This window comes from Pelecanus crispus, chromosome 2 (genome assembly GCF_030463565.1).
Source record: "Pelecanus crispus isolate bPelCri1 chromosome 2, bPelCri1.pri, whole genome shotgun sequence".
NCBI classification, from domain to species: Eukaryota; Metazoa; Chordata; class Aves; order Pelecaniformes; family Pelecanidae; genus Pelecanus; species Pelecanus crispus.
The window spans coordinates 27,400,659-27,422,884 of record NC_134644.1 but is presented as its reverse complement, the minus strand read 5'-3'; the positions used below and the strand labels follow the sequence as shown (position 1 = coordinate 27,422,884).

General features: G+C 40.7%; 1 protein-coding gene across 1 annotated transcript in view; it reads left to right on the top strand.

The window, feature by feature from the left end:
* CALCR (calcitonin receptor) overlaps nucleotides 1-22,226 on the top strand; it is a 76,005-nt gene that overhangs the window by 22,842 nt on the left and 30,937 nt on the right. Inside the window, exons 4-6 of the mRNA XM_075705917.1 lie at nucleotides 2,214-2,326; nucleotides 6,548-6,639; nucleotides 13,870-13,996. Of these exons, the coding sequence (XP_075562032.1) occupies nucleotides 2,214-2,326; nucleotides 6,548-6,639; nucleotides 13,870-13,996 (332 nt within the window). The remainder of the gene's footprint in view (nucleotides 1-2,213; nucleotides 2,327-6,547; nucleotides 6,640-13,869; nucleotides 13,997-22,226) is intronic.

Here is a 22,226-nt window from a genome sequence, read left to right as displayed (position 1 = left end):
TAGGCCATGGCCGCTTCCAGACTAGGGTCAGTAGTGTTTGTCTGGCTTCAAGGAAAAGTATGAGGCAACAGGTTTGTCTCTAACTTTCAGAGGCCACATTAAACTTCAGCAAAGTGCCTACCTAGGCACTAAAGTACAGAGATGATAAATGATATTACCATTATACCGTATAGCATATTAACAAAAGCCATGTACTTTGCAGAGTGCATGGGATATTAGGTACGATGTTTGTACACTGTGTTCCATGGTAGCGTAACCATTAATCTTTTATCTATGACTGAAAACTTTTTCCAGCTTTAGATAATATCTGGCAACAAATACAATGGGAACATTGCTGCACAGGCAGTCTGAGATTATCTCCAAGCTGCAGCGATGGAAGGCTGAGATAACATGTACTGTTCTTCTTGGTGTCGTTGATGCACGTACTGGTTTTCAACAAGTCCCCCAGAACAATGATTTGAAGCTCACAGTATTTTCAAAAGTATGCTGTGTTCTCAAGGACTGTCGTGGTTTTTTTGTTTTGGGTTTTTTTTTTTTTTTTTGCAATGGCACTATATAAAGTGTATTTCTAGTCAGAGGAAGATAGCTCCGTCTATACAATGCTTACCTTGCCAGTATGATTGATTGTTTTCTCTAGGGTGTATAGAGGGAACATGAATATTCCAAACTAATAGACTCATTAATCATCAGAGCTGATTAAGAAAAATAAATGCAAATGTTGAACACATAAAATGAAAATGTGTATGTTCAAATGGTAATTGGCTCTGTAGAAGTGTATTGACTAGAAATGCTGATAATCTATGTATAAAGCCAATAACATTGTAAAGCTAGAATAGGCAAAGGGAAGTCAGGATAGGCTTTCTAGACTATTTTAAAAGTCAGACTTGAAAAACTGTCTTTTTCATAAATAAACAGCTGTGTAACTATCTAAGAAAACATCAGATAATTTAGGTTTCTGATCTTATCCTGCCTTTGTTACTCGGGCAAACTTTCCAGTGACTTCCATTTGGCTAATGCTTGAGGGAAGGCCAAAGGAACTAGTCCAAAAGTTGACAGGTGATTAGGAGTGACTGCCTGCGCCTCAGCGTCCAGGCTTTCCCAGGCAGAACTGTGAGCGTGGCTGGGAGGACGCAGGCACAGCACGCATCTGCAGCTCCAGGCATCCCTCAGAGCTGCACGGTGCTGAAGCCCCGACCGCCCCCCTGCCACAGTAAAAGGACGTGTGCGAAGGAGCACGAGCCTGGAGAGTGATCCGTACGGCAGGGCTTTCGGGAAGGATGCCAGAGCCACCTGTGGCGCAGGAACCAGCACCGCAGACGCATGTGAGGAGGCCAAACACACATCAGATTATTTAAACGGAGAACTTCTGCAGCCATTTTAAATTAAACTGGACACTTGGGACCTGCGCCAAAACGTTTGCAAGGCTGCTTCTCCCACTGCCTGCATGCTTTGCAGCCTCAGAGGAACTAAACAGTGCTCCTGCTCACCCCAGCAGGATTTCGCTGGCACAGAGGCTGGGCAGGACTCTTGCACCCCTCTGCTTAAGCGCATGGCTGGCGCTGGGGCTGTCACCATCTCCAGCACCCAGGCTCCAGTTTATACACTGCTTGCTGTCCTTCCTCTACACAGTATTTTTAACTAATTATTTCCCTTGGTACCTGAAACCCTGCTGCAAGATTCAGTCTGCTAGCGTCTGTGTATGGATACCAGCATGTCCTAGCGAGTGTCAGATTTAAAACCAAAAAGTTAGATTTGCACGCCAGCCCGTGTGGGCACATGCCTTTACCAACACCAATATTGCAGGCTGGGACAAGAACTAACGATATGCAGACACCACTGTGCCTGCCTGTGCACTCTTCCATCAGGTTTGGCATCGGGGCCTGATGTTACTTTCTCTTCCATAAACAGCTTTCAATGGCCTCTTTAAATGAATTATTCTCACATAAATAACTGCATCTGAATGAAGACTGGGTATATATACTACTGCATTCATTCAAGACAAAAGGAGACAGATAAATGACAAGTATACCGTCAGATAAATCTCTGAGAAAAAAATCTAAAACAGCCAAATGTATATTAATTGCACAAGTCGAAAATCCTTTGGATTTTGTTACACGGGCATTTTATTTCCAAACATAGAAAATCTTTTTTATGGATTTTTAAATGTGTAATATAAATATGCTAAAATAACTGTTGTTGCAATTTATCATCAGAGAGGGCTTCAAAATACTGTGATGAAACTGGAAACTGGTTCCGCCATCCTGAGAGCAACCGAACTTGGTCCAACTATACCCTGTGCAACTCTTTCACCTCTGAAAAATTAAAGGTATGCTACAGTTAAAAAGGCAGTGATTATTTGGGAATGGTTTGGGGCTGGGTAGCAGTAAGACACATATGAGAGACATCAGAATAGTTCTCATCTTTCAGCTCTATTTGTTGCAGAAGAATTTAATAGCATTGTCCTCATGATTTTAGCTTATTAAAATTATTTGATGAGTGCTCAAACCTAAATATAGGTTTGCTACAGGGTGGATAATTTAGTAGCAATTCATGTGACAAGTTTTGCAGTATTTTTCAAATGCATTTTTTAATTCCTATGATTTTCCCTGATTGTCCAACAGTTATAAAATGATCCTTTAGAATTTCAATTTTGCTTTCTGTAACAAGTATCTTCCAAGCTGTTGATGTCTTCTCTGCAGGGCTAGAAATATTAACGTAAGTTAAAATTATTTTTCTTAAGCAAAGAATATGACCCTATACTCATTCCCTTTGAAAAGAAATATTTATGAAGGTACCATTAATCCAGAAAATCATACAAGCCTGAACACATTTAATTTTAACAGGTTGACTGAAGTCATTGAGACTATTTACAATAATGAATGAAGCATTTGCATTAATATTTCCAAAAACAAGTTGCTAAGCTGAAAGAGGAGAACTAAATATAAAAGTATCAAAAGAAACAAGGAGAGAGAAATTGAGGAAAGCTTAAAAAAAATTACGTTAGGGAAGCTCATGAAAATAAACATGTTTCTCAAATGTGAGTGAAGCTCCAGGAAAATCTGATTACAGACAGAATAATTTGTGACTATTTGGAATTGTGGAAGGAGAAGAGTCAAAAAGTTTTGACACAAGGATTTGATTTGGGGTTTGTGTTGGAGGATCTTTTTTTATGCAGCCAAAAAGCAGTATGTGGTTATATTTAGTAATGATCCAGCCTAGAGGGCTTTGGAAAAGTCTACTGGACTAGGCAGGAGGTGAATTCTAAAAGTTTTTGCAGCATGAGGAACCATCAAGGTAAAATGGGGCTCACCTATCTGACAAAGAGAGAATAATAGTAACAAGGCTCACCTATCTGACAAAGAGAGAATAATAGTAACAATCTGAGCTCACACAGGCATTAAATGGATGCACCATAAAAATATAATTTTTCCAGATGTTGGCCCATGTAGGGAGGCAAAAAATGTAGTTCTGTTACCTATTATCCATGCCTTCCAGAAGAACAATTTTGAACATCATTCAAGCAAAGTGCAGATAGAACACAAAGGAAAATTGTACGTACATGGAGATTCTTCTGAAACAAAAAATGATAAAAAAATGCATAAAGAATCTATCTTTACAGAAATGCCAAGTTAGATTATGACCCTCAGTCCAAGTCTTCAAAAACAGCAGTATGCTTCATTTGTAGACTATTTCCATGCACCTACAGATAATATAATTAACTGAGTAGGAGGTATTCCTATTAAAGAATTCTCTTTTTTCAAATGAGGAATTCTAAGAGGGACAAAAAAGAACATTTAAGTGATTCTTTTAGAAGTTTTCTAAGCCCAGGATGACAAAATCCGCATAAGCTAAAAATTTGGTGAGTCAGCATGTTATAAGTCCTGTATGTCAGAAGGGACATGACAGATTGCCAGTTCAAGGAGTGCAGAAATTAATAAAATAGTTTATTATTTGTTTGAAGTTAACTGGAAATACAAGCATGGTATACTTTTGAGACAGATGACTTTAAAAAACCAGTATTACAGCCAGTTCTTAAAAATGTGGTGGTAGACCATATGCTTTGTTAGCTGACAGTCCAGTCCATTCTGATCTGTCTTTGTTGTTATATTTGGAAAGCTTTTTTGAGCAGTTACCATAGTAAGCTTACATGGAGTAATCAAAAATGCTATTACTGAGTCCGAGATATGTAGTTAAACTGATTTAGCAGTTGTACACTGAAAGGTAGATAGTTTGAATAACCAAGAGTCCTCTGGGGTGCACATAGACTTGCATGTAGCTATCTGGAAGCCTCTCCTACTAGCTGTTTCAGCTTGTAGACAGGATAGGCAGCAAAACAACGTATTTTTGAACAGTTCATCTGTAAATTAAATTCAGGCTTAAAAATTATATTGGTCTAATATAATGAAAAACCATAGCAACCACTTACTGTGGAGTGGAAGAAATGTCACATGCACACAGGTAAAAACCTCTCCCACTACTCTGTATTCAGAAAGTTGTTTCATCTTCTCTGCACTCTGGTCTTCCCTCTCTGGGGTTGCTGGTGCTCTCAGAACAAGTTGTCAAGCATTTGTGCTCACTAGCAATGTTGTGGTTAGTCTTTGTGAAGGAAAACTAGACGACCTAGGGTATTTGCAGTAAATATGCATAGATTTCCATAACTTGGTGAATGCTATTTACACTCAGATCATGTCTGTTCTACATTGTCAGGATGGTGTAAATGTGACTTTGGTTTAAATCTGAATCAGGCCACCACTGCTTAAGTTAATGAAAGCAGGAGCTAATTCCAAAGTTGTAAAATGACTGAAGAACAAACTAGATGAGAAGATGTGCACATTTGCTAAGAGGAATGGCTTTGTTTTCTGGATTTTATTCATATTTGTTTTCAAATGCAAGTTGAAAATTACTTGGAAACACCAAAAAAATGTGAGTGGCAAAACTTAGGGCTACAGAAAGCAATTAATCTAATTGTTGAAAAAAGGAAAATTGCTCATGCATAACAAAAGAAAAATAAATGAAGTGAAGCTGAAAAGAAATAAACGCAGCAGAGGAACTAAGGCCTGCTATTTAGTCTTCTTTTTAGGACAGGCTGATACTATATTAGTGCCTTCAGAAAAGAACGCAATGGTGAAGTCTGGCATGCCATTTAGCCTCCTGCAGTCTTCTGACAGTTGGGTGATGCTTAAGAGCTTGGCTGAGACCAAAGTATGACATTTAAATATCGCAGCATACTGTACCCAGGTGCTGTCCTGCGATTTTGTTTCACTATTGGCATACAAAATATGGATAGGCCTGTCTTAGATTTCACTGATATTAGTTAAAACAGAAGCCTGATTATCTGTTTGTGCATACTGGCTTCACAGCACTGTAAGACCATCTAGTTGCCCAATAGCAAGGTTCAACCAGTGTGAACCAGAATTTATCTCAGCATGTTCTGTTCTAGCGTGGTATGAGTTGAGGATAAATTTCATCTTATCTGTTGCTTTCATGACTCTGTAGGCCTTAATCATAAGCCACCTCTGACTTCTCCTCTCCAAAGGGGAGAATCCCAGCACTTGTACCCAATTGTCATAACACAGCTACGCTACCTCAGTTATTTTAGTTGCCTTCTTTGTACCTTTTGTAGCTCTGCCATGTCCATAAGGCATGGAGACTAGAAACACACATGTATTTAAGATGTGAGATGTAAATTTCAGAGCCATAATGATGTTCTACCCTCAGTGCCTTTCCTGATGGTATCCAACATTTTGTTGACTTTTTGGCTGTCATTACACAGTAAGCCAATCATTCAGAGAACTGGCCAGGATGACTCCAATATCTCCTTCCTGAGTTTGGTTTCCAGTTTTGCTTTCAGCATTTTGTAGGCAGGGTTTAGATCATTTGTCCCTAGGTGTATCACCCCACTTTTTCCTGTATTAAAGCTCATATGGAATCTTCTTGTCCCCTCAGTTATATGAGGCCCTTGTGGAGTCCCTCACTATTATCTGGAAGACCTGAGAATCACCTGGAAACTTAGAGATTTCTCTGCATCAGGTCACTGATGAACATGTTGAACAGAAAGCCAGCCCCAATACTGGTCCTGAAGGCACCTAACCACTGACTCATTTCCAAAAGTGACCATTAAGCTTTTGCTCCCTCATGTTTAAGCTGCTTTCAAACCATAAAAACTTTCTACCAATCCTGTGGCAACCTATTTTCTTTAATAATTTTTTTGTGTGTGGAAACTTGTCATGGACTTTTTGAAAATCTGAATGTGTTACGTCTGCTGCGCTCTCCTAGAGCTTGGGAAAGTTAGTGATGCAGGAATTTCGCCAGTTACTTCAGTGCAGCAGAAACAGATCAACTCATGTAAGAAACACTTACCTCACCTTTAGACCATGAGTCATGCTATTTAATAGATTGCTGAGATTAAAAGTATATTGAAAAAGAACCTTTGAACGAAAAGAAATATAAAATGGGAGGTTGATCTTGTAGATTCTTCCTCAAAGAGAAAAAAATGTGAGTGCCTACAAATTGTTCATGTTTGCCTTTTCTTTTTGTTAAATTGCAGATGGCGTTCATACTTTATTATATGGCGATCGTTGGCCATGCTCTGTCTATAACATCCCTGTTGATTTCCTTGGCAATTTTCTTCTATTTCAAGTAAGTGTTTCTTACAGATACTCTCTGTTCTTTCCCTGAGGGATCTCAAGTGGTAACCATCTCCCAGTGGTGTGTAGCCAAGATCATGGTGTTACATTTGTCAATACTGATGTAAAAGTGCAGCCCATAGGGAAATGGTGTAACTGGGGATGTGGTAAGGCCCTTCATTTACCAGATGCCTGTTGTTCCTTGAAGGGCATGTCCAGCCCCTGGCAGGTGCAGTGACTGCACAGGGCAGTAGCTTGGAGCCCCCAGCTCCTGAAGAACAGGAATACCTTCATCCAATGCTGAAGGACTGAGCTGTTGTCTTGAGTAGGTGCTTACAGGACTCAGCACTGAGTGTGAATCTGACACTAGTGTGTAGCCTGTCATCATCATTAAAAGGAAAAACAGTGATGTGCTGTATCATAACTTTAAAGGAGACTAAACTGATATTTACTGAAGGCGTTGCAGCTACTGTATGGCATCTTAACTAGAGCATTTAAATCTTGTCCTTTAGTGAACCTGTCCGCACACTATTTATTATAATGTGTCTTCAGCGAAGAAGCAGAGGGAGCTCAGATTTGCCATCAGACATGTAGTCACAACTTCAGTTGCAATCAGTAGTGAAGGGCTGTCTGGGAACAGCCTTCAGTTTTCAGGTCAGGGAAATGGTAAGCAGCAGAAGATATCAAAGGCATTGGGGAAAATATTCAAGTATAAACACTAGACAAGATCCTGAGCTATTGTACATCCAGAGCTATGATGACTTGCATAAACTATATTCTTCTAGCTCTTAAGCAATCTTTTTAAGGTATTTCACTTTCGTAACATTACTGTAAACTGCAAACTTCCTGGACTGATAGTACACTCAGAAATCAGGGTTGTAATGTCCATTCACGGATACTTTGATGAAACAGAATGATACATCCAGTGTAATGACCCAAATGGGATGGTGTCATACTGATTTCAGCAAAGGTGCATCAGTTGTAATCAGATAGCCAGACCATCAGTTTGTGACCAGAGATAAGGAAATGCTCACCATCAGTAGAGTGTATCTGGAGATAACTGCAAGGTAATCTAAAAGGCCAGGTAAAGTTTTCCAACTTTACCTGGGTAAAGGTTTCCAAGGATACGAAGAAGCATTCCCCACACTGCACACTTGGAAACAAAGTAAGAGTTATATAAGCCACAATTACAAATGCTTCTGAATGAATAACACACACACACAGAGTTATAAACTGATGGACTTTTATTGCCAAAAAACTTACCTCATTCAAGAATACAGAAAAAACCTAGACTCTTCAAAGAATGCAGTATTCTTTGAGCAGTCAGGAATACAAGGAAAAGGGAACACAAAAAAACCTTCGTTTCTTCACAAGCTTCTTCACAGAGTTTAAGAACAAATAGTTGCACAATAATGGCAACCTGTAGTAATTAAAAGTCCATCACTGTTGTTATTGTAAGAGTATACTGTTTCAAGATTGTAATTTAGCCTGCAAGAAATTTCAAGCTAAAATTATGCCAGAACACAAATAGGCCTGTGTGAGAGTATTAATAAGCTTCCTTCTACATGAATGTAAACAGATTTGAGCCCTTGATGAGCATCCAAAATACAATTTTTTTGTTTATCTTCATCCTCACAGAAAGATTAATTATATTCTTTTGTAGCTTCATCAGTCTATTTCAGCAGCTTAAAGGTGTATTTGCAATCCAGAAGTGCAGAATAATTCTAGGGATTAATTATCTTTCCAGCAGACAGATAAAGAGCATGACTTTTTTATACAGGTCAGATTTTATAATTTGTTTTTATTTGGTTGATGTTTCTAGAAAATGAAAGCCAAAAATAAGCCCTCAAATCTCCCAACTCAAATTTAACAAATATATCAAATGCATTTTTTCAGATCTTAGTGACCAAAACAGTAACTGTGAATTAAGAGCAAGTTCTAAATTAATACCTTCCCATTCATGCCAAATCATGAATGTATATATGCCTTATTTTCAAAAAGACCAGGACTTATTCTCTTTAAAACCTTTAATTTCCAGAGCAGTTTTTCATGCTGAAATTTCAAGTCTGAAAAGGGAAAAAATGGTCATTTTTTCTATTTCTTTTTCTTGCAGCCTTAACTTAAAACAAAGGATATTTCTGTAAACATTCAGTTCTTCCTTTTTGTCACCTGTAAGGCCAAGGAATCATAATGAAGCATGCCCAGTGCATTTTCTATCATGACAATTTAGATTTAAACATTTACTATGACTCTTTTAGTACAGAGTTTTTATGTGTCTAAACTCACTGGCATTTGTTAAGTGTCTTGGAATTGGTAGATTTAATGTTCTGCAGCATAAGTGAAAAACTTCAATGCAATGTGACAAACTTTACATGCTGGATTATGAGATATCATCAGCTTCATTATCTGAATTTCTGAGATGTGGGTTTTTGGCCACAAACACACGTATGAGCATTTGTAGAATTCATCAGTACATAGGAAACACAAACTTGCAGCTTACACATGCATAGTAATTGCATAAACTTGGGGATTAAAAAGAAGCCCTTGCTGAACCCCCACCTCTAGTGCAAAAGGGATGGTTGCGTTGCTCTAAAAATCTGCAGTGAAAGGTGCTCCACAAAACCCCAGATCACTTGTACCAGTGCTTAAATGAGTTCTAACCTCAGAGCCCCTGTATTATTTAATCTAAATCTTACATGAGGCACCTTAGTCTATTTCTGGTCCAAGTTTTGATCTATATGCACTACATATCTATGGATAATTCATATTGAATGCCTTCTAATAGTAATTTTCTTAGTAACATTATGCAAAGCTTCTCCCTGGTTACTTCATCTGCTGCTGGTCCCTGCAAAGGTACACCATGGATGAGCATGTCCTTATAGGCTGGAAAAGGGTATGCTCGGTAAATTGAGAGGCCAGAAGAAGGTGGCATAAAGCTTAGGTCTATACGGTTAGATGTTTGTGCCTCAATTGTCAGACAGGAAGGGTAGTAAAAGAACAAGCCCCCAACATCACCACCACCAAGAGCAAGCTTAGGAAACATAGGAAAATGAAATGGTTGGACTTTGCATAGACTATAAGAGTCTGTAAGATTACAAGCTCAAAATAGGTGGATCCAAAATACAGGTTGTGAATTCTGCAGATTTCCAGAGAGGCAGTTTGATGAGTGACTGTGATAATGTGCAGTAATCAGATACAGAGATAGCTAGAAACTCTGCCCAATGAACTGAATTCCCTTCCTGTCTATGTAAAGACAAAGAGCACAAAACCACAGCCACACTAATGCTTTGAGAAAACTGGGAAGAGCACAATTTAATCTGATTTGGAATCCTATACCCAGGCTTCAGAGTTCTTTGGGACAGTAAAGACAGGATCTGGTTTAATTGGCTGCCCAGAATGGACCAGGGTGATTCCTTGCAGCGAGCGAGGCAGGATCAGGCTGTCTGACTCACTCCTAGCTCTGAGTCATGGACAATGCACGATCCTGACCCGTCCCAGGCCGCGCTGAAAGGCTTATCTTTGCAACAGCCTTCCAGACAGTAACACACCTCCTCCTTTCTTTCCTCCTCCACTACTCTTTCTCCTTCCATGACTAATACATGAGACAAAGATTACGGGAAGAAGTAGAGAAAGAAATTAAACCAAAGCGCTGCAAAATGGGAGGACAAAGAGGAAACTAAACCACGATCATAAGAAAGTGAGAATAAATCGTATGGGAGCAGGGTTCATGTTACCTTCAGTTGTTTTCTATCATCTGGCTATGACAGGGATAGATTATTTGACCTTCAGTAGAAGGCAAGCTGTCAATCAAACAGTCAGTTGGATAGGAAGAGATGGTTTCAGGGCCATATAATAGCCTTTGACTGTAGAGTCAGCAACAAACAACTTGCAGAGGTTGCTGTTTCCCACATATAAGTCTTTCCTGGCAGAGATTTATTTTCCTTTCAGTTCTGAGTACCAAGATTCATAATGATCTGGCATCACGGATGTTGCAGTACTTCCGGAAGGGAATACTGAATCAGTAGTGATGAGCATCACTAAGCAATACTAACTCATAACAGGAGGCAGATTATTCATAAAGTAGAGTGTCTGACAGTTACATGCATCATCGCATTATTGCAATAATTATATAATTGCAAACTGAGACCCCGTTAACTTGTATGATAAAACACAAAAGAAAAATGGGACTCCGAGCTCCAAATCACTTCCAATTGAATTATTAAAACAAAGACATTTGTATGAAGACAAGTAGGGAGTACAATAAGTCTAGATGTGCCAGAATAATAGATGGTGTGTTGTGAATGCACCTGCAGTCTAATTGTTGCCAAGGCTTTTAAAGGGAGTTGAAGAAGGATAATGGGTGGAAGGATAATTTGTGGAAGTTTGTTGGGCTTTTTGCCCAGGGGTAAGGGAGAGCATGGTAGAAAGCATGAAAATAATCTGAAAACTAGACAAGTGGGTAGGAGATGGAAAATAACTGGCTGGGGGTGAAAATCCATATTCTTGATATTCATGAATGAGAAGAAATAACAGATTCACAGCACAGATCTATGAAAAAAATAGTGTTAAAAGCTCCTTGGAGGTCAAAATATCCTAGATGCAATAGAGAAGTGGAGATAGGAACTCAAAAGTAAGGGTGACTCTGTGAGTAGATAGGAGGAACTGTCCCTGTCAAAGGAAATGTAGGAGACATAGGATAAATGTGAAACACAGGGGAACCATGAGAAACACAGGAGACTCTGAAACTCTGAGACACAATTGACAGAGGCATAGCGACACAAAAACCCCACAAGTTTTAGACCCTGATAACTGGCTTAGTGATGCCTTCTTCCATACTGATTAATGAAGCAGAGCAGGGAGCATACAGCAGGATGGGGCGGGTGACAAGGATCCTTCAAAAGCACCATGAAGGAATGATTAGGAAATCAGGAAGAGGGCCAGGAAGACAGCTAAGAGAGGTCAGAGAAGGGGAAGATTACAGATGATTGTCAAAACCACCAGAGAGGATGAGTCAAGTAAGGGGTTTGGTTTTGCTAGAACGTTCCCCTCTCACTGTGGACTGAGTCACGTGGGTGCTGATGCCATTTTGATGGCAAACACTGAAGGTCAAATTAAAAAGTGAGAGTGTGGAAATACACACTTAATGATCCAGATGGGTCTTTAACATGAAAGCTGGAGTCAAGGAAAAAAGGTGGGGAATACCAAGAGGAATGTAGGAGAGCAGTGCAGGAGTAAAACTAAGAAAGGAAGGCAGGCAGACCTTGGACAGCAGATGAAGGCAACATGCAGTGAAGGACAGACCATTTTAATGGAGGAGTAAGACTGGCAAAAGTCAAGCAGAGCAGTGAGGAAGGACAGGAAGGGGAGTGGAGGTACATGTACCTGGCAGAGATCATCACAGACTTTCTCTCTGTACAGTAACTATGTAGAGAGCCAGCTGGAGAGACAAGGATCTGCATCTCTGTGGCCAGGACCTGAAGAGACTTCTCTAAATAATAGAGACATTTTTATTTCTTGGGAACAGGATTGACATCACACCAATCCTGTTCCCAGGACTGCAAGAGAAAGACAGAGGGAGATGGGCACATCATAGTGTCCCAAGAAAAGTGGGGTCAGGAGCATAGGCAAAGTACAGTGATGGAGATTGGGGAGCAAGGAAGAATCAGGACTGGATAAATACCACCAGAGCTTAGGATCAGAAAAGGAACATTAGACTGGGTTTGTGATGGGGGCAAATACAGATGGAGTAAGCACAAGAACACAGTGTAGAAAAAATAGCTTCAAAGAATGGTCTGGTTTGCTCAATATCCTGTCCTGCAGCGGATCAAACTGAACGTGTGCCTAGCCCCATATCTGATGCTCAACAGTTGTCAATAGCTGATTCTAAAGGAAGAATATAAAATCAGGGCAAGTGTAAAGACATACTCTCATTCCTAGCCCTCATGGACATCCTGAACCAAAGAAGATGTCTTGGTAAATAAGGAGGTCAACAAAACTGACGAGCATTGCAGGATGATGATGACCATAACCAGAAAGGCAACCTCAGGCTGAAGGAAGAATTCCACCCAATGACTCAGAAAATAGGTGTAAGGAGAACTAAGAATAAACGGCAGGTGACTAAGGAAGTAAAAAAGGAAAACAAACAAACAAACAAACAAAATAAGCAGAAGAGAGTTCAGTTGGGTAGATTAGCGCTCTGTTTTAAAGAAAGTGCATTCTGCGTTAGCCTCCACATGAAGAGCTGCAGAAAGTCACAGCCTGTGCTCCGTTCCAGACTGCAAAAGACTCCTAGTGCCGAGGGGGAGGCTTGCCTCAGTGAGACAGCGATACTTGCTCTTAGTTGTTTTTTACCTACCTGTTTTGCCTGCTTGCTCTCAGTGATCACTGAATACAGATATCACAGCATTATCTAACAACTCCATGATTGCCTTTCTGCAATCACCTCCTGCCAGCTCTGGGCTGTGCTCCGGAGCATGGAGCACTGCGGGGGCGTTATTCTCTTTCTCAGGGGTAGCCGAGGAGGTGCCATGAGGATTTGGGCATGAATTAGAAAGGGGTGACAGTTCAGGTCTGAAACTGCAGTCATGATTTGGTTGCACAAGAATCCTGTGAACTTCTCTTGTGAAATTCTGCTATCCCACAATAGCAGAAATCCTACCCTCTGCAAAATCAGCCATTCAGAAAAGATTGCTGCTCCTTCTGAGCAGGAAAACAACCTCTTCTAGTCTGTGATCTCAGCTGGAGTTAGAAACATGCAGGATACCAACTCAAATCCCCCTGTAATTTAAGGGGATTCCTGCCCAAAGTTCCCATCCTGTCTCACCACTAATTCCTAAAGTAGCAAATAATTTTCATCTGAATATTTGAGAAATTGAGTCTCCAGGGAAAAGTCACTTATAAAGCACTATTCCTGATGTTCATTACTTGTATCTTGCACATCTAAATTCTCAGGGTTCTGCTTCACCACTTAATATCTCGATTACCATAAAATAAAGAAAGGCATCAAGGTCTGAGAATTTAGCCGGATGGCTCTTTACAACATGGTCTAAAAAGCATGTGGTACTAAACAGGTGTAAAAACAAACCCAAAAATTTGTCAGAGGTTATGGCTGCAGTGCAAGGCATGTATTTTCCTATCATGCCTTGCCAAAAGGCATTCTTGAGAGACTGTTGCCAGAGTGAGCTTGTTAAAGTGACATCAGGAGAAAAATACTAATTTACAATGTGTGCTACATATTTTTCAGGAGCCTCAGCTGTCAAAGGATAACACTGCATAAGAATTTGTTTTTTTCTTATGTGCTGAACTCCATGTTTACAATTGCCCACCTCATTGCTGTTGTGCCTAACCCGGGCCTTGTAAAAAGGGATCCTGTAAGTACTGCATGACTCCTCTCCATCTTAACACCCAAGTAAAATTACTACAGCCATGCCAAAACCAGACATTCCCATTCACCAGTTAATGAGAGCCATCTGGTAAAACAGGCATGGAGGGTGCAGATTCTGAGAATTTCACTCAACCGTGCTCAGATCTTTCACCAAGCAATAAAAATATTTGAATTTAGTACAAGAGGCAGAAGCCTCAGACTTGCTTCAGCCAGCCCATCTGTATAAACATGTGTCAGATCCCTACTGCTCTCTGCACTACCTACCTGACATTTCTCAACAAAGCCCCTGAAGGGACAGGTGCTCTTGGTGGCCATCTGTCCTTTCTCACAGACGTACACACTGGGGAGGGGCAGGATGGGAGCGGGATACAGCTTTTTTCAAACTCCCCCCAAAAAGATCTGTTTGCTACATTTTTTTTCCTTGGGAGGTGGTAAATCAAAGCAATGGCTTGCTTCACTGCTCTTACATAGTGATACAAACTGTGCCAGCCCCTCAGCTGATAAATATGTATGGCAGATCTCAGTCACCCAGCTCTCATCTTGCTCTCTTAGCAGAGCAAGCGCATTGTGCTTACCGTCATTACAGCAGCCCAGGCTGATGGGAAATTAATGCAAGCCTGGGAATCTCTCAAGTTGTGTCACAACACTGATCAGCTTGTCTTCTAATAAGATTGTTCAGTTACGGTTCAACCATTTATCTGCTTCTAATTTTGTGAAAGCAATTAAACATTAGCACCTGATATTATCTGATCACGTGTGTGTCTCTCAAATGTGTGCTGGTTAAGTAAGCTAATTAAAGCTTACTGGTTAAGTAAGCTAATTAAAGCAGGAAATATATAGACTAAAGAAAACATCACCAGTTCCAGGGACCATCTGGAGATTAAAAAATAGAAGAGCAGAAGAATAATTAAAAAATCACACATTTTGTTTCTCTTTACTGCATAGCATCATACCTACATAGTCTGTGCAAAAGATGCAATGAAAATACGCTTGATATTTGAAGATAAAAAGATGGCACATGATATCAGGCACCTAAATTGAAGCAAGATCATTACCCCAGGGTTAAGAATGATACTTCCTGACAGCAGAAGTAAATTACCTGAAGTGCTTTAAACTAGAAGTTGAGTCCGTAGCGAGGACTCTTTTGCTCTAAGATTTCATTAAAAAGTTGTGTCTAGTGCCTTTGGGCCGGATCTTTACTTGGAGTGAAATCTTGACCCCAGTGAAGTCAATGACAAAGCTCTCAGAGGCTTTGGTAGAGTTATATAGCCAGAGGACAGGTACTGGCATGCTGAGCGTCACCTGATGAAAACCCCAACCTCCATTGCTATGGCAACAGGCAGTATAGAAATGACATAAGTGGTTACCTTTGGAGGCCATGGAGCCCCAGAGCAGTGCAGAGGTTCATGTATGCAGTCAGCTTTCAGGTCTCAGGCCAGACTATGAAGAGAACTCTTAGTGCTGAATACAGTGATGGAAATCGCCCAAGACACTGTCCTTCCAGTGATCTTGCTGAATACAACTGTGTTAGCAAACCTGGCTGCAGCTAGTTAGCTAAGCACATGCTTTGATGAACAAAGCCCTTGTTCTGCACTTTATTCTTCCAAACCAAATTTGCATGTCTTTGACTCAGCAGTGAACTGCTGTCTAGAGGCAAGGTACAAAACTTGGGGCCAGAAGACCTGGGGTCTCCCATTTTTGTTCTGCAGTCAAGTACAGGATGAGGGTATACTCACTGCTTGATCTTGCCTCTCACTTTCTAGATTTCCCTTCCTTAAAAAAAAAAATCAGAAAAAAAGGAGGTGAGGTGACCTGCTAATATGTTCAAAGTCTCCCAACATTATTAGAAAGAGTATTCTGTTATTTTAGTAACATGATAAACTTGTAATTACATGACTGGGAAAAGAAAATGAACTGCCAGGGGCAAGTTTTTAACACATGATGAAATTACATTTAGTCTCCATATGAGTATATGAAGATTTAAAGAATTTATGTTAAAAATTTACTTATTCCACCAAGTAGATTCCCATACTATTTTCATTTTAATGCCAATTAACAGAGCAAATTAAGGCTTTATAGCTTGGGGTTTTTAGCCCTACTGCACCCTCTGTTTTATTAAGTCCATTTTAAGATGACTACTTCTGACTTTCTGTAGTTTGCTGCATTTATTCACTTGCCACCTGTGCATCTTCTGAGCTTGACAGGCTCATGTGTGTGTGGCTCCTACCTCCAATGTATACAGAAATACTGAAGTGTGCAGAAGGAATGTCAAACAGTCACAGATATCCTGTATGTAATGGCTGTATACAGAGATGAAGCTGGTGGGATTTATTCTGCAAAATAGTAAATGTGTTTCCACCTCAATAGCTCCTGCTTTTTTTTCCTGCATAAAGTTCCACAATAGATTTTAAATATGCGATGCCATGGGAAAATACTTACAGTGAATACATATTTATGAGGATATGAACAAATCCATACAATTTTGAAAGAAGAGATAAAGTTCTGTTAAATAACATAGAAAAGACAGGAGGAGCAAGAGAGGAAATTCATCCCTAACACCAAGACACCCACATTCTCCCTGTATCCAGACACAAAAAATGTGAGACAATCCAAAGCATCATTTACATGAGGAGAGGTCGTACTGCATCCTTACTTGCATATAGTTTGCTGCACAGAGTTAAACCCTTTGACGATCATTCTGCTCGTGTAAAATGGTAAGTCAAGCCACTTTTTCAATATATCTTAATTTGCTTTTTTACTTCGTTTTCTCCTGCTTTCTGGTTATATAATTCTCTCTCTCTCTTTTCCGGATTTATCTGGATCTGAAATGATGGAAGAGAAAGTGTGAGCTCAGGTGGCCGTACAAGAAGCAAAGAAGCAATGAAAAAGGTTCAGAGACACTTGAAGAAAAGAGGACACATGTATGAACACTTATTTACATATATTGGAAAATGTTATGTAAGCTTTTTTTTTTTTTGCATGTTGTATCTAAAGTAGCAACTGTATTAATCACAGTATTGCTGGAACAGATTTTATAGGAAGGGTATGTTCTATCACCTTCTTAAATGACACTGACCCACAGAAGGGTGATCTGTGAACAGCACGTTACGTTCTACATTAAAAACCATGGAAATATGAATAAAACTCTTGCTGAATAATCTTTTAATATAGTCTTGCACATCAGATCTGTATTTTTCATTTTTTGTATTCCACAAGACTAGTAATTTTAATATTCAATTCTGATGGGGCTAAAGGAAGATACAGCTAATGACTGGAGGGATGACTCTGCTAATGAGAAACTGAATAATTTATCAGCTCCATGGGCACCAATATAAATATGTTTGTAGATGGCACTAAGTTTGGTCACAAATCAGTAATGGCTTAGTAATTGGAAACTCATCCAGAAAAGCTCTAAGAGCTCTTACTGCATTTTTATCACTTTCCTGTTTTAGCAGAGATAATATTTGTTCTCTTCTTTCTCCAGGCTCTTCTGTAGTCTCTTCACTTTTTGCATACTCATTTTTCCTTTGCTTCTGGCATTGTACAGTGTGAAAGTTTCAATTTCAATTGCAGTTTTATAGAGTCCATAACAAGGGCCAGTGCTCCACTGGGAGCCCCTGGGAGCCCTGTGTGAGCTTTCATGCTTGGCCATTGTATATCAGAGAGTAAGGACCCAGAATCCATTCAGGCATGCTCCATTCTCACTGTCAAGTCCCAGCTCTCTGCTACACAGTTTATTTAAGCCTTAATGTATAAATAATCTCTACCCACTCTTGCATGGGTACAGCAGCAGAGCTGGTAAGGGAGACCCCAAAGCAATCCATGTTTTATTACAATCACCCTGATCTCATTTTCTTAGCAAGGACAGATTGGGTGTGGGCTGGGCTGAGCCTGACACAGTCTTTTCCACTAGCAGTATCTGTAACTCAGCTCTTGCTGAGGTTGAAGGTGCCTTGGACATGGGGTATGATACACTGAAGCCTGTTCTTGCCTCCTTTTGTAGATGTAGATATACTTTAAAGATCCTGAGCTAGTTTACCACTCTAGCTGATGGTGCAGCATGCACTCTCTGCCTCCAACAGGACCAGCAGTATTTCACTGTCACTGAAAAGTTGCTATCACTGTGGGCAGGAAGTGGGATGTCAAAGGGCACTAGGTTTATCTGTACTGCCTGAAGGCCATCTCCTGATAGGAAGCAAGCCTTCAGGAGAAACCACTAAGCTGCTTCCCACTGAGCATTATTAGTGAGACCGAGAGAAAGTGAGAAAGAAAGCACACAAGCTGGTGTCCACTAGCATTACCATCTTTGAAGCAAGGCCATGGCAGAAGTAATATTAAAAAATATTAGTATCTTCATGGACACTAGAACACTATAAATAATCTTACCATTGACTAATTCAAGTGAAAACCATGACTGTGCAAGTGTATTAGGTTTTCCTCCCTATCACTGTAAAACAGTGGAAATAAAAAGCTGAGCTGTGTGGGAAGATGAAGAGTGTGTAAAGGGTAGTTACTGTGATTTATGAGGTTATGATACTGTTCACTTCCCCTATTCTCAAGGGAATAGACAGGGAATGAGAACCAAGAAAACAAAGGAAATTCACAGCGTTGCGAGAACAGTGTTAATTTTAGGTCTTTTTACCATACAAGTAAGTGTTACCTTCCTCGTCTCTTGTTGCTTTCATTTCCTTCTGATGTAGCCTGTGGGGGGTGGTTAAAACATATTTTTCTCAAATGAGGGGCCCATAGCTGATACCGGTGAAGACAAATGGCACAAATGCTGCCCCGTGTGACTTGTGTTTGCTTCAGTAGTCCCAGCAGTTCCCACAGTGCAGCCTCCACTGGAAGCAGCAAAGGTGGAGTTCCACAAAGGAGAAGGGTGCTTTGATCTTCTGAGTTGTTTCATGTATTATGCTCAGGGTGGAGCTTCAGGAGGCTCCATTCTTGTTAATTTGATTCTTTATTAACATAACTGTTTCCACAGCTTTCCTGTCACTCTCAAACTATCTCCAAAGTCTTTCACGTTAGTGCATCTGTTCCTCCATTCTGTTTCCACTAGATTGTTTACAGGGGCCTGCACAGTCAGTTTAGCCACAAAGAGATGACTCAAAGTTATTCTAGAGTATCCTAAGTAATCAAAAAACAGACTTCTGGCAGAGAATTACTGGCCAATGCCTAGTGGTCATGACTCCTGAGTCTTCTCGTGTATCTTCTACACCAGGAGAGGGTCAGTGTTTTTGTGAAAGCTGTCGTCATCTTGCCCTTTGTCTAATGAAGGATCCGACTGGCTGTTTGAAACATTGCCCTTCTGCTGCGTCAGGTATAGGAATAAGGCTTGGGCCCACTGTATATTTCTGAATTTACAAATTATGCAAATTTTGTGCATTTGCAGATTATATTTGTGCATTGAGTTCACTAGGACAAACTGGCTCAGCGGGGTTGGCCTGGAGAGAATAAAATGTATTGCTTGCTTTTGTGCAAGTCGAAGAGTGCCAAAGTCAGTCTCCAGTTACACCCATGCCACTGAAATCAAAGGGTTTCCACCAGTTTTGTATCTCGCCACACCATGTTCAGCGACGAAACACTGGCATTTTTGTTTGGCTCCAAAGTAAAACAGGGAGCAAATGTGCCTGTTGCAGGCAAGTGAACCACACTCTTTAATTCATCATTTACAAGCAAAGGACCAAGGCTGTGCTTTAGCCTTGTAGGTGTCCCAGAATAATTTTTGTCATCTACAAATAAATACCCAAATCCCATTTGTTTTCCTTCCCCTGAGGAGGTTCATGAAGACAAGCTTGCATCTCCCATCCCTCCTATTTCCCCTGTGACAGACACCTGTCTTGTCATTAGCTTTCACCAGTAAAGCAGAGAAGAGCAGGTGTTTGAGTGGCACAAGCTCTTTTCTGACATAGCAAATGCTATACCAGGACAGGAGAGTCACAAACTGTCTTTTGAAACAGGAACCAGTGTAGTCACCAACATCTTTCTAAGATCCATTTAACTTTTTTTTTTTTTTACACAAGAAGGATACCACTGGTAATTGGGAAATCAACAGAAGGAGAGGGAGAACAGGAAGGCTTGGCTCTAATGCTCAGGTTTAGAGGGAAACTGTCTCAGTTAAGGAGCATTTCTGAATTGGACTACAAAGCACTGTGTCACATTTCTGAGGCTCAAAGGTGCGATGGCTGAGCCTGAGAGGTGCAGGCAAGCACAGTGCCTGATGTGCATTTGTCTACAGGGGCGTCACCTCAGGCGGTGACAGGAAAAGGAAATTCCTGCTCTATCTGCCTCTGCCCTCATCTGCAAAACAGGACTGACGGGACGGACACATGGAAAGGACAGTCCCTCCTGCTGCCATTGCATTTCTCTCATATCAGCAGAATTGCACTTCTCAGGCTATAATTCTTTGCTTCCTAACAGCATTTGCTGTCTAGACTCCCCCTCACTCATCATGTCCAGCATTGCTAAGCTGCAGGGGCAAAGAAAATGGAGCAGAACTATGCAGGATGCATAGGGAACAGGATCTCCTGCTCTCCAGGTCCAGCACCAGGCCCAGGCCCAGCTTGAGCAGGATCACTGACAGTGTCTTGTGCCTGTGAGCAAAGGGCAGTGTGACCATCCTTGGAGGCAGGGAATGACTCTCTGACTTCAGTTCAGGAACATGTGTTCACCTTCAAGAGGATGAGTTTGTTTTATGCTGGTGAATCATTTGCAAATGAAGTTTCTGCCAGCAGTAAGCTCATGGGCAGTGCCAGGACTGTGCTGCACCAGTTTTACCCTCATTGAAATCACTGGGTTGCACTGGCATAACACTGCAGTAATTCAGATGTAAATCAGAATCTCTTCTTCCATCCCAGGAAAGATCAAGTCTTCCTCCTCCCACGAGGTTCAATGAGATTAATGCAGACTAAGGGACGTTGTGAATTCAGAACCAGCCAATATTCAAAGAATTCTCACAAATTTTCAGGCTGGAATAATATCTGCATTCATTTTAGGACGGATCTGTCAGGGTCTAAATGGCATGAAACAGAGCAGTAATTCCCATCATTTTTCCCAAGGTCTTTATATTTTTGTTTATATTCTCAAAACTCTCAGAGTAATGGAGGAAACAAAGCACCATGTAATCCTGGTGGTGTCAGATTCACTGATCTGATGTGGCATGCCGTGCCCAGAATATGAAGTATGGATGATTAAAGGACATTCACAGCATTCATAAATGACACTTCTGTGCAGAGTATTTGTGGTTTATGCGGAACAACTGAATCTGGGCTGCAAAGAAGTCAGTCAGTCACCATCTCTGAGAAAGATCTGATCTTTCTCAACAAGGTTATTATGGTTGCTTTCTCAATGGGAAGGCACCATCAAATTAACAGCTGCCATCAGGAGGGGAGAAAAGAGATTTAAGAGTCTAAGAATAAGTATTTCTTTTGGGACAGATTTCCTCATCTTACTTTCCTTGGGAATTATTCTGTCTACATTTCAGTTGCTTGCTCTTCGTATAAAGTAGTATCTATTAGTAGGCTCGGGTTTCTCAAAACTGTTGCAGCATCACGAAAGGAGGGATGATAGCTTTCATGTAGCCCAGTCCCAAGGTATTTAATGTCAAAATAACCCAGGCTCTATCAGATCTTGTAGCTGGTATTTCAGCAGTGTGATCCCTACACGCATATAAGATTCCTCTTATATGGGAGGCGGAGTGCCATTTCCTCCGGAATTGTGATTCCAGAAAGGATTTTGTGCTAAAAAATGCATTGTGGTCCTGAAGCTGAAGGCATCAGGTCCTGGGGCTTGTTCCCAGGTTTTCAGGCTGCATCTTTTCTGCTCAGGTGAGGAAGACCTGCACTCTCAACCACAGTAAGGATGGAGGCCAAATATCTGGCACAGAGGCCAAACAGCGGATTTAGATGTCTCTGTGAAAAGTCTGATTTAACCTGTCATTCTGCCTAATCATTATGCGCCTGCACAGTCTCTGGACCCTGAAGCTCTGCCGTTGTGGCAGTGAAAAATGAGCACTCCCAGGACAGCTGTTTTCAAAATCAGGAAACTCTCAGCATCCCGGGTGTTGCTGTCATCGACTGCAATTCTCTTGTCTGGCCACAGTGGCCTTTTGCAGCCACTGGGGTTTTTATATGAGCTTGTTATAGCAAAGCACATGCTGCCGTATGTGCAAAATGAGTGAATCCACTCCAGATTTGCTGAAATTCATGAGATGCCTT